This window comes from Crocuta crocuta, unplaced genomic scaffold, assembly GCF_008692635.1.
Source record: "Crocuta crocuta isolate KB4526 unplaced genomic scaffold, BGI_CrCroc_1.0 scaffold1, whole genome shotgun sequence".
NCBI lineage: Eukaryota > Metazoa > Chordata > Mammalia > Carnivora > Hyaenidae > Crocuta > Crocuta crocuta.
Window position 1 is genome coordinate 7579492 of NW_027527930.1, and position 13668 is coordinate 7593159.

The 13668-nt window shown below is 36.0% G+C and overlaps 1 protein-coding gene across 2 annotated transcripts in view; it reads right to left on the reverse strand.

Moving 5' to 3' along the window:
- Positions 1-678: 678 nt before the first annotated feature.
- NUP54 (nucleoporin 54) overlaps positions 679-13668 on the reverse strand; it is a 29935-nt gene continuing 16945 nt past the window's right edge. For both annotated transcript variants that reach the window (XM_077750483.1, XM_077750478.1), the window contains 5 exons: positions 13527-13620; positions 7945-8052; positions 4129-4248; positions 3743-3853; positions 679-1313 (listed from right to left, as the gene is read on the reverse strand). In XM_077750483.1, coding sequence (XP_077606609.1) covers positions 1185-1313; positions 3743-3853; positions 4129-4248; positions 7945-8052; positions 13527-13620 — 562 coding nt within the window. In that variant the 3' untranslated portion in view covers positions 679-1184. The remainder of the gene's footprint in view (positions 1314-3742; positions 3854-4128; positions 4249-7944; positions 8053-13526; positions 13621-13668) is intronic.

Here is a 13668-nt window from a genome sequence, read left to right on the forward strand (position 1 = left end):
GATCATGACCTGAGCCAGTCAAATGCTCAACTGACTGAGCCACCCAGACACCCCAGGCATTTCTTTACTCTGGATGATAGTTGACATTTTACTTGCCATAACCTAGTCAAAACAGGTCAGCATTGGGGCACCTGAGTGGCTCAGTCAGTTAGGCATCTGATAACAGCTCAGGTCATGATCTCATGGTTCATGGGTTCAAGCCCCGCATCGGGCTCTGTGCTGCTAGCTCAGAGCCTGAAGGCCGCTTTGGATCTGTGTCTCCCTCTCTCTCTGCCCCTCCACTGTTCATACTCTGTGTCTCCCTCTCTCAAAAATAAACATTTTTTAAAAAAAAAGGTTAGCATTGATAGATTTTCCGTAGGATGGAAAAATCAGACTTAAGACTAGAATTCTTGAATTGTGATTATGATTTAATACTTGTGAGGACATGGCTATTTTATTTTCTCAGAGCCAAATAAAGCATCAGACAGAATTATATAAAATTACAATCAAGAATTTATTTTTTTCATTGTTTTAGAAATAAAAAGTTCTAAAAAACAAAAAAGTTGCAAAAATGACAACATGTAATTTTGTTATATCCTAATTGCTTAAGTGTGTTCTGTAAATTCCAAATAAGTAAAATAATATAAAAATATATTTTCAAATCTTTATAGAATGAAAAGAAAACCACATTAATCGTTAAATACTCTTGGATTTCCTTTATGCTTCCCACAGATGAATTCACAAATATATAAAAACTGACATACATTTACATTCTGAAATACAAAGCTCCAATAGCCAAGTAGTTACAGTTTATTTTGTTATGTGCAAAGTAGGTATTTCATATTTACTTGCTATGGAAAGCAGAGTATAGGCTCACTGGAGAATAATCATTAAACACTGATTAGTTTTAAGAATAATGCTGCTGTCAAAATGTACAGCAGCACATATTTTTCATAATTATGTACTTCTCTTTTACAGTAACAGCTTTCAGGTATAAATCTTTCAAAGGCTATCTTTGAAGAACTGTGAAGCGGATATTATTTCAGATCTGATGAAAAATAATATGACAGTAACCTCCTCAAAAGCCAGGAGAGGATTGTTTTGCTTTTTCTCCCCTCCATGTGGTCAGTTTCATTCTGAAGAAAGGCCTGATGTTGCAGGAAGATGCATTTCACAAGCCCTTAACAAAAGTCTGTGAATTGTCAACTAAAGACACCCCCTCTGATGTGGATGGTTTCATTCAGTCCATGTTCTACCAACTTTATATCTTCTAGGTCATCTTTTATGATGCTAATCAAGTGGCTAAGGCCTTCCTGTTGTTGTTTCAAATGCTAGAAGGAATTTAAAAAATATATTAATATATTAACCTATTAAACTTCAAGCTACACACAAGAAAATACTTTTTTCACTATTTTAGTAGCAATACAGCACTTGGTAGCTGCTATGAATAGAGTGGACATGTGTATTTAAACATTCATACACATTTCTATGACCTATAGTAACAAACTAAAAAAACAATAAAATCAAATGAACAGTATTTTCAGTAGAAATTTTAAAGATATATATTTTTTATATTAAATAGAATCCAAGAAGGTACTCAAATATAGATGACCAGCAAAATAATCATTCTGAAAACTACAAGTGTTTATGTTTTGAAGAACCAAGTATATAATGATAACAGTGAAAACTACAATTGCTAACATTTTTAAGTATCCAAGTGTTAAGGCAGTTTTTCAGAGCTTCATGGCTGTTAACTAACAAAATTCTTTTAAGCACCCTTTGAGGATGTCATTATTACTGCTTCTCTACAGATACAAAAATTGAGATGCAGGTAAGAAACCTGCTCAAGGCCATAAACTAGGTGAGGAGCTGTGATCCAATTCCAAAACAACTGTTCATGTTACTCTAAATTGTATTGCATAAATAATATAATTTTTCACCCCAATATACTGGAATCTTTCTCAGCTAATTTTGTGTAGTTATTTACAGTGGAATATAATCAAGTGTATGTTTATGTCCCTAGAACCTAGGAGCCAAACTGGATTTTTAGTTGTATAAAATGACAGTATCCACTCTAAAGCACATAATAAAATTGGATTTGTAGATGACAATTACAGCCATCTAAAATCCTCTGGGCCATGACAACAACCCTACCTAATATGTTCCTCAAAATTTACCATATTAATGCCTTTAAATACAGTTACTGGTTGGACGGCTTTCATTAAATCCATCTGTATTTATAACTGAGGAACATAAGCTAGAGCAGTACTTTCCAAGCTTTTCATATCAGATGAGCCTAAAAGTGGTTGGAGTAGTTCTGGCCATCAGACCTCCACCTAGGTCCCCTGAGGGCCGAGGAGATCAGTAATTGGTACATACTTACAATTTATATGTGGTATACAGGCTGGGAATAGAGGACAGAACAGTTACTTCTCAAATTGTAATGTACATGCAAATCACTCTATGATCTTAATAAAATGTACATAAGTAGGTTTGGAGTAAGGACCGAGATGATGCATTTGTAATGACCTCTCATGCTGTTGCTGCTGCCACCTACAAATTGAGTAGCAGGCTATAGGGAACTCTGGTACATCCACTAACTAACTGAATTCATCTTTATTATAAAATATACAAAACACAGAAATATCCATTTTAACCCTTTTGAAAAATAAACAGTTCGGTAACATTAGTATATTCACATTCTGCAAAATCGCTAATCTATTTTTAGAACTTTTTCATCTTCCCAAATTCTGTACCCATTAAATACTCCCCATCCCCCTCCCCTCAGGCCCTTGGCAGGCACCATTCTACCATGAACTGGACTACTCCAGGTATACTATATAAGTGGAATTATACAATATCCTTTTATTTAAAAAAAAAAATTTTTTTATGTTTACTTTTGAGACAGAGAGAGATACAGAGTGCGAATGGGGAGAGGCAGAGAAAGAGAAGGAGAGGGGCGCCTGGGTGGCTTAGTCGGTTAAGCGTCCGACTTTCGCTTAGGTCATGATCTCGCGGTTCGTGGGTTCGAGCCCCGCGTCGGGCTCTGTGCTGACTGCCAGCTCAGAGCCTGGAGCCTGTTTCAGTCTGTGACTCCCTCTCTCTCTGACCCTCCCCTGCTCACGCTCTCTCTCTCTCTCTCCTAGAAATAAATAAAACATTAAAAAAAAAAAAAAAAAAGAGAGGGAGAGACAGAATCCGAAACGGGCTCCAGGCTCTGAGCTGTCAGCACGGAGCCTGATGCAGGGCTCAAACCCACAAACTGTGAGCCAAAGTTGGACACTTAGGACTGAGCCACCCAGGTGCCCCTACAATATCCTTTTAAACTGGCTTATTTCACTTGGCATAACATTTTCAAGATTCATCCAAAGTGTTAGTTTCCTTTGTTTTTAAGGCTGAATAGTACTCCACAATGTATATATACTGTATTTAGTTCATCGATTCATCTGTCTAGGGACACTTGAGTTGCTTCCACATCTTAACTATTGTGAATGCTGCTACTATGAATGTTATGTGAGTTCCTGCTTTCAATTCTTTTAGGTATATATCCAGAAGTAGAACTGCTAGATCATATATCAGCTTATAAGTTTAATTTTTTGAGGAACCATTTTCCATCACCACCAGCAATACACTAAAGTTCTGTTTTCTTCACAAGCTTACCAACACTTGTTATTTACTGTTTTTTTGGGTAACAGCAAGCCTAATGGATATGAAATGAATTCTCCCTTTTAGAAGTGCACTCTAGCACTAGTGCACTTACCTGCTTGATTTCTCGTAACAGATCTGCATCTATGTAGTATCTTTCCTCAGATTTGACTGCTCCAAAATGATTCTGCATCCTGATTTGGGACATCAGTTCATTTAGTCGGCCCTAAAAATAAAACTGAGTCAAATTACAACTGCTAATAACAGCAACTACTTCTAAAAGAGAATCTTTTAAAAGGATGGATACTACTCTTATAAAGTTGTATAATTCTCCCTCTGTACATTATGTGAAACACTAACATAAGCCAAAACCACATCATTAAGAATCTACTTTAGAAAGGAAGTTTTGAGTAAAGAGAACAAAATGATAAAAGCAAATATACATAATTCCTCTTTTTGAAGACTAACAAATTCTAGCTGTACGGTCTTATAAATGCCTACCTTGAACTGGGTAGGTGCATTCAGTTCACACTGAATTGTATCTAGCTGAACTCGCAGCTGCTCTTCATCAGCTTGAATGGCATACCCACTCTTCCTCTGAATTTCCTGTTTGATTAGGACCTGTATAAAGAAAATCCACCAACAATACCAACAGAATCAGGATTCTTTTTTTAGTTATGCAAGTAATTTTATTACAGTCAGTTGTTGAAAGAAACCAGCTTAATACACTAACAATATAGTAGGAATCTTAACAGTTTGAGATTTGGATTAGGTTTGTCCATTTTTATTAAAGGCAATCTACATTAGTATATTGGTATGCCTCTAATTTGTTTTTAATGACTTCATGATTTGTCATGCATTAATAACCAATGCTTTACTCAGTTATGATCCTCCTACTGAGGGGTATATATTGTTTCTAGTAATAAACATTTATATAGAGAGATGCTGATCTAGACCCCCAAGAATGAGACTGCTGAGTTTAAAAGCATGTGTTTTCAGTCTAACAGAAACTGCTAGACTGTTTCACAATTTAAATTCATAAACCACATAACAGTACACTTTTCCCCATACTGCTATCAGCAATAAGTTATTTAAATTTTGCCCCAACTGATGAGTGTATATGGAGCTCACATTTTTTCTTTACTCTATACTTCCCTAGAAATTAAAGGAGCATCTTTTTGATAGTTAAAAACTACTTTGCATTTGCTCTTCTGTGAACTGCCTTTACACATTTTTCTCCATATTTTAATTGAGATTTTTGAAAAAATTTCTTTGTATAATATGAAAATTCACCATTTGCAAATTCATTTTTCTTTCTCTGGTATCTGTCACATGACTATTGACAAATGGCTTCTGTTATCTTTTGCTTTGCAAAATTTTCTATTTAGTCTTTTATAGTTTCTGGCTTTCTGGCCAAAAATCTCTCCAATCTCTACAGTCATGAATGTAGCTTCATCAATTTTTTAGAGTTAAATCTTTAATCCACCTGTTTTTGTCTATGGTATGATACTGGAGTCCAGTTTTTTTCCCAGCCAGTTACTCTAGCATTATTTATTAAATAAACCAACTGAACTGAAATACCACCTTTACCATATGAAACTTTAAGATACAGTGGGCATCTATTTCTGGATTCTGTTCTATTTATCTTTATTGTCCAATCTTATGCCGGTCCCACAATAATTTGTTACAGAAACTTTAAGACAGGTTTTAAAATCTTGCAAGTCCCCTTCACTATTTTTTTTTGTCCTCCAAAAGCTATTCTGAAAACACTTACCCTTCTCAATTGATGAACTGAAAGATTTCTTGATCGAGTCTTTAAAAGTTGTAAATTTTCAAACTTTAGAAAGTGAACAGTAAATCTTCTCACCTAAATATGGTTTATATGTCATTTTGTAAAGACTTTAATTCAGATTTTGTACTTCCCTCATAAATTTATTCCTCTAAATATTTTATAATTTTTTCATCACAGTAATTGAAATATTTTCCTGTTTTCACTAATATGGTATGCTGGTTTCGGTACATTTATCTTGCATCTAGCCATTTTATCACGTTCTCTAGTTTTCTCCTAGAGTTTTTCTAGATACACAATCATGCCATCATCAAAAAGACAAATTATTTTCTGAATGTGATTTTAATCCTTTGCTTCTCTGAATAATTGCTGTTCATTTTTGGTAACAGTCTACCATTTTTCCTTTAATGTGCGGATTATGATAAATTATATGCTGATTCCCTGTTATAGAACCAACCCTGCATTCCTGAAATAAACCTTCCTTTGTCACAGTGTATTGCTTCAGAATTTGATAAATTGGATTCTTTTTGCATTTACATTGCTTTTGGTCAGATTTATTGAGGTATAATTCACATATAACAAATCACCCATTTTTGGTGCACAGTTATGAATTTTGACAAAGTCATGTTACTATCCCCATAATCAAGGTACAGAACATTTCCATCTACTCCTTGTAGTCATTGCTCTCCCTTTATTACCTGCCCCTAGCAACTACTGACCTGTTCTCTGTCCCTCATTTTGCTTTTTGCGTAACATCATATAAATGGGATCATGCCTTTTGTAGCCTTGAAATATGGCTTCTTTCACTTAGCATAATCTGCATCTCTATTTATTAGAAATGTGTACTAGTAGATTTTTATTGGGGGGTACGAGAAGCAGAGATGTAAAACAGTACAGCTGCTCTGGAAAAGTTTTTAGCAGTTCTACAAAAAGTTAGACATAAGTTACCATATGACCAAGCAATTCCAATCCTAGATTCATATACCCAAGAAAAATGAAAACATGCATCCGCACAAATATTTGAACACAAATGTTAGTAGCAACATATGTAATAACCAAATGGGGGAAACAACCAAAATGTTTATGAGTTGATGAATATTGGTATGTTCATGTAATAGAATATTATCAGCAATAAAAAGGGAGTAATATTACGTGCTACAACACAGATGAACCTTGAAAACACGATGCTACATAAGAAGCCAGTCACAAAAGACCACACCTCTTGATGCCATTTATGTGAAGTGTCCAGAATACGCTCATCCAGAGACAAAAAGTGGTTGCTTGGACGGGGGGGTTTGGGATGAAATGGGGAGTGATTGCTAATAGGGATGAAGTTTCTTTTTAGGGTGAGGAAAATGTCCTAAAACTGGCTGCGGCAATGTTGCACAGATGGACTATACGAAAAACCACTGAACTGTACACTTTAAATGGGTGAAATATATGGTGGGTAAAGTTTAAGAAGTTTCTCAATTTAAGATTTCTGCACCTATGTAGATGACTTTTTTGTAAAATTGAAGTCACCAAAATGCATCTATTTTCTCCAGCTCCCTAATTTGTTGCCCTGAATTGCATGTGGTGTTTTCTCATTCTGTTCTATCATCTATAGTAATGTTTCCTTTCTCCTTTTCCTTATTTGGACTCATGAGATGTTTAATCATTTCAAAGATCTTTTCAAAGAAACAGTTTTTTGTTTATTCTTTGTACTATGATTCATTTGTTTCACTCATTTCATATCTGTATTTCTCTCTCATTGGCGTCTCTTGATAGTCTCTAACTGCTTAAGATAAGTACTAGTTCCTTATTCTTTGCATTTGTATTTTAAAAAGAGAGCTTAAGGGCATCTCTGTAACTCAGTTTAAGCATCCGACTGAGGCTTAGGTCATGATCTCTTGGTTCATAGGTTTGAGCCGTCAGCCCAGAGCCTGGAGCTTGTTTCTAATTCTGTGTCTCCCTTTCTCTGCCCCTACCCCACTCATGCTGGGTCTCCATCTCTCTCAAAAGTGAATAAATATTAAAAAAAAAAAAATTTTAATGAAAGCTTAAATGCTACAAATTTTATTCTACATACAGGTCTTGCTGTCTTCAGTTGATTCTGGTAGCTAATGCTTGTTTTCATGACAGTTTAAACTTTCAGTTTTTGTTGCTATTCATGCTTTTACTCCCTCTTGTTAATTTTGAAGTTCTGTTTTTCATTCCACTGTTTCATTAATGGTTATACTTTTCTAGCATTGAAAATCAAATAATTTTACTTTTATGAAAACTAGATACGTGCTTTCTATACACCAAGATGATTTACTTCTTCACTGCTTCTACCCTCTCAAGATATGAATTTTAGAATCTATTTACTTTCTTCACCCACTCCTAGACTTCTCTTCTAACTCCTAGGTTTTACTGAGAAAGTCTGATACTTCAGTTTCAAATTACTATTTCTTCCTTTCAGTGTTTATGTTCTCTATCCCAAAAATCTCTATCTGGCGCTATCACACATACAGTCTTACAGATATTCAAAAAAAATTCTAAATCACTACCTGTAAAGTTCTATGGGAAAGGTCCATGAGTTTCCTCTTGTACTGTGCAATTTTGGCCATAGTTGTGGTTTGATTCTTCTGTAATTCGCTAATATCTTCAGATATGATCTGTTTTTCAAAACAAAGTTTTGAAGGAGAGTATAGACATCACAAATATGTATCAGGTTTACTGTATGCAAAGTCTGATTCTAAGATGAGACAGAGATTCATCTTTCAAAATACAAACACCTGTAAATCTGCCTTTATATTTCTTCACGTCTATGCACCTAAAATTAAAAAGTACCATTCAAAGGCTTCTTAAGAGCTCTGGGAAATTTAATGATGAGACAAAGTGTACAGAAAAACAAAACATATACTTGAGAAATATTAAGGAACAGGACGAACAACCAGCCGATGAATGGAAAAAGTTATCTATAAAGTCACATCCAGGAGTGGCCTTAATAGACAATCTGAAAAGCATAACATAGTCCAGTATTCAGTGAGTAATTTAGAGTGATCAGAGTGGAGGAGAAAGGAAGGATATTTATTATACAACCTAATACATTTTTATGCCTCTGCATCTTGGATTTGCCCTTTGGCCTGTAATCATACTGTTCCACTTTATGAAGTCTTAACCTTACAAAGTTAAAAATGCACTGCATTAAAGCTACCAAACCTGAATTAATCCCATAATTGTCAACTATCCTAATTAATCATTCTGTGGCACTGGCGGGAGCTGTTAAAAGAGGATAAGAAGATTGTGCAAGACGTTTTAGTATGTCCACATGGACATATCACCTTTTAAGAAAACTTTCCAGTGACAGGTCATGCTGAAGGAACAAAATTAGGTGGACCATGTTTTATATTACATAATCTAGGCACTTCTACTACCTTTGTTTTAAAAAGTTGGCAGGCTTCCAGACAAGAGTAATACAGTGGTCTTCACAACCAGCAATAACTAAGAGGGTTAGAAATGTTTACCATTCAGTATTTATTCACAAACACTAAAGCAATCTAAGGAATTAACCCAAGAAAGAAGGCATAAGGTTTTTTAAAATTATTATTTTTTAATTTAAAGTTCATTTTGAGAGAATTCCAAGCAGGTTCCATGCTGGCAGTGCAGAACCTGGTGCAGGGCTCAAACGTATGAACTGTGAGATCACGACTTGAGCCAAAATCAATTGTCCATGCTTAACCAACTGAGCTACCCAGGTGCCCCAGAAGGTACAAGGCTTTTAAAGAAAATACTTAAAAATGGGGCACCTTGGTGGCTCAGTCAAGCATCTGACTCTTGATTTTGGCTCAGGTCATTATCTCAGAGTCGTAAGACGGAGCCCTGCATCCGCACTGGGCATGGAGCCTCCAGTACTATAGCAGTACCCCCTCTTTCTGTCCCTTCCCACTACCTCAAATATTTTTTTAACTGTTTCAAAAGACTAGCTCAATGAGTAAAGAAATATAATGTGTTCATAATGGAATAATTTATGAAGATTCAATTATCTACAAATAATTCCAACTAAAATTCTAGCATTTTGATAATTAGATTCTGAGACTGTTATAGAACAGTAAAAATCCACAAAGATGAAACAACTCTGAAAAGAACAAAGATCAGAGATTCATTCTACCACACTGAGATACACTACAAAGCCACAACATGTAAAAAAAAAAAAAAAAAAAGTGAAACTGATTTAAGAACAGAATATATCACATGTACATAGATGGGAATTTGGTTGGGTAAATTTGCTTTGATAAGTCACTAGGATGTTATGTAAGTCACACTGGATATTATTTATGGATGACACTTGCAAACCTGACCCACTAGAGAAAAATAAAGTTGGGTTTGTACCACTTCCTGTACAAAGTCAAACTCCACGAAGATACAAGAACCTAATGGGAAAGGTTAAACTGTAAATGTTAGAAGAAAAAAGTAAGAGATGAGACCTTGGAGTGAGAAAGACTTCTTGAGCAAAATCCCAAGAAAAAACACAAGGCAAAAAACTAGTGGGTATCGTTANACGGTTCATGAGTTCGAGCCCCGTGTTGGGCTCTCTGCTGACAGCTATGTCAGAGCCTGGAGCCTGTTACAGATTCTGTGTCTCCCTCTCTGACCCTCCCCTGTTTACACTGTCTCTCTCTCTCAGAAATAATTAAAAATACACTGAGTGTTATGTGGAAACTAATTTGACAATAAACTATTTGTAAAAAAAAATAAAATAATAATAATAATTAAAAATAATTTAAAAAAAAAATTAATGTTTTCTATTCAACTGAGGACACCAAAAGCAGAGTTAGCAGAAAGGTGAGAAAGTAGACATTCGTAACAATTAAGTCAGATGAGGGATTAAAATCTAGAGTAAACCATGAACTCCTGAAATACAGTAAAGATAAATCTAACAGAAAAACTGGGGAAAGATAATAACTTTTTAAAAATGTTTATTTTTGAGAGCAAGAGAGAGGGAGAGAGACGCAGAATGTGAAGCAGGCTCCAAGCTGTCAGCACAGAGCCCAGTGCAGGGCTTGAACTCACAAACTGTGAGATCATGACCTGAGGTGAAGTCAGAGGCTTAGTCAACAACGTTTCTTAAAGTAGGCTCCACACCCAGAATGGAGCCCAACGTGGGGTTTGAATTCATGACCCTGATGATCAAGATCTAAGCTGACATCAAGAGTCAGAAGCCTAACTGACTGAGCCACCCAGGCGCCCCAAGACAGGAAAAAATTTGATTCTGGACAAGATGGACTTAAGTATATGTCACTCTATCTCACCTATTGAATATAGCTATAAAACTTAAGACTGCATGGGCAACTATTTGAAAAATAAATAGTGGCAGAAGGATTAGGGAAGGAGACATGAACTGAAGTACCACTGAACTGGTGGTGAGGTTACCATTTCCCCCACATCTGGCATCCCCCACTCGTTTCAACAAAACCCAAAACTGAGAAGTGAGCATACTGCTACAACTCTTAAGAAAAGCCTTTTAGCTCTGATGGAGGAGATACACTGTAATATCTAGAGGTTTCCTCAGCTCCAGTACTATAGCAGTACCCCCTCATCCATACATCCCCCATGCCTGGAACCATGGATAGTACCAGACCCTATATATACGATGTTTCTTCCTACAGGTACACATATCTGATAAAGCTTAATTTATAAGTTAGGAATAGTAAGAGACTAACAATAAAATGGAACAATTATAACAATCTACTGTAATAAGTTATATGAATGTGGTCTCTCAAAATACTGTACTGTACTACTGTTCTTGTGATGTGAGATGATAAAATGCCTACTTGATGAGATGAAGTCAGGTGAATGACACAGGCATTGTGACTACTGACCTGATGATTCATCAGAAGAGGATCATCTTCTTCTAGATTGCAGTTAAGGGGGAAAACCACTGTATTAATTTGGGCCAGATAACTGCTGCAGTGGCATGGTTCTGTACACAGCAGGATGCTGATCAGCATCCTTGCCTCATCTCAGTCGATGCCTGTAGCACTCACCCAGTTCTAACAACCAAACAAGTCTCCAGACATTGCCAAATGTGCCTGGGGGATAAAGCACCACCGCAGTTACCACCACCTCCCCTCTACTGAGAAATGCCCTAGGGCAATCACTTAAAGAATTGAAAGGAGAGGGGCAGTGCCAGGGTGGCTCAGTTGAGTAAGCCAGTAAGCATCCGACTTCGGCTCAGGTCATGATCTCACAGTTTGTGGGTTCGAGCCCCGCGTCGGGCTCTGTGCTGACAGCTCAGAGCCTGGAGCCTGCTTCAGATTCTGTGTCTCCCTCTCTCTCTCAAAAGTAAATAAAACATAAAAAAAAAAAAAAAAATTGGAGAAAAGACAAACCCACAATTCTAGCTGGAGACTTCAACTCTCAGAATAGAACTAGCAAACAGAAAGTCAAAAGTATAAAGAACTGAACAATTACCAACTGTATCTCACTGACACTAACAGAAAACTTCACCCAGAACAGCAGAATACACATTATATTCAAAGGCATGTGGGTTAAAAACCTTAAAAAGAATTGAAGTCCTACAAAGTTCTCTGACCATAATAGAACTAGACTAGAAATCAACGGGAGTAAAAAAAGAAAATTTCCAAAGATGCAGAAATGAAACATACTTCTAAAATAATCTATTAGTCAAAAAGATCCAACAGTCAAATAGAACTCCCAAGATAAATTAGAAAATAGCTTTAATGCATCAGAGATGAAAATATAACTATCAAAATTTTAGATAAAGCAGTGCCTGCAAGTAAATTAATAGCATTAAAGTGCTATATTAGGAAAGGTCTCAAGTTAGAAAAAGAAAAAGACCCAAAGCAAGCAGAATAAAGGAAATGGTTAAAAACAGAAATTAATGAAATTATTAACAGAATACTATTGAAAAATCAGTGAAACCAAAAACTTGGTTCTTTAATAAGATCAATAAAACTGACAAACCTCTGCCAAGACTGACAAAAATAAAGGCAAGTAACAGCTACTTCAGTCTTACTTTGAAGAACTTTGGTCACACCCTATTTATAGTACTATTGCAACTCATTTGAAAAGTTATGTGGATAAATTCAGTGTGTCCAGGCTAAGATGATGAAGGCCCTGGAAATCATGTCACGTGAAAAATCATGCTTGGGGGCACCTGGGTGGTTCAGTCGGTTAAGTGTCCCAACTCTTGGTTTCAGCTCTCAGGTCAAGATCTCACGGGTTGGGAATTCAAGCCCCACATCAGGGCTGTCAGTGCACTGTCAGTGCAGAGCCTGCTTGGGATTCTCTTCTCTCTTCTTCTCCCTGCCCCTCCCACTTGCTTGCTCTCTCTCAGAATAAATAAACTTAAAAACAAAACAAACAAACAAAAAAATGCTTCAATTTACAGCCAGAGAAGGGAATGGAATATTAAAAAGGAAGAATTGTTCAAAAGAACAATGTTCAAATATCTATAGTGCTATCATGGGAAGCACAGCGATCACCTACAAAGCAGTGCCAGGGAAAATGGGTGTAAATTATACAAATACAGATACTGGATCAATGTAAGAGAATTTGTATCAATTAGAGCTAGCTGACAATGACATGGGTTGCTTCATAAAACAGTAAGCTTTTCACTATTCAGTCTGAATGAATATGTTATCAGGATTTCCACATAAGAGAATGTGGAGGTAACTTGTAAGAACTTTCAAGTATTTGATTACTAGGTCTACTTAATAAAACATCAGGTAGATTTAACCGTTCCGTAATTTAAATTTGCTTCACTACAATTATACTATGCCAACATAAAGAATCGTAATTGTGGCCTTCATTCTGATAAGGCCTCATAAATATAATTGTTCAATTAAGAAAATAATATGCATTTTCTGGCTGGAAATGGAAATTACAACCTAAGAGCAACGCTAAGGAGCAATTCTAAATTCATTGCTAAAATGTATCAAAACAGATTTACACATTTTGGAAGCTCTATATTAAGTAGTTGCACAAAACTATGATTGTTAATTTGCAGTGTACACTATTTTTTTCCCTGTAAAACAAAACAGTAATCCGCATGGTAAAAAGAAGTGTCTGTAATTGTAATCTCTTTTACTATTGCCAAAAGCAGAGAATGAAGGTAAATGCTTACATCTAATCTGGTCTGATGTTGCTTAGTCATCTGATCTTGAACCTTCAGTCTTCGAAGAAGTTCTTTGAAACCCACCATGGGTACCGGAATTAACCTGAAAAATCCCAAGTGGTCAATTTTCATACCTTAACTTAAGCCTTTT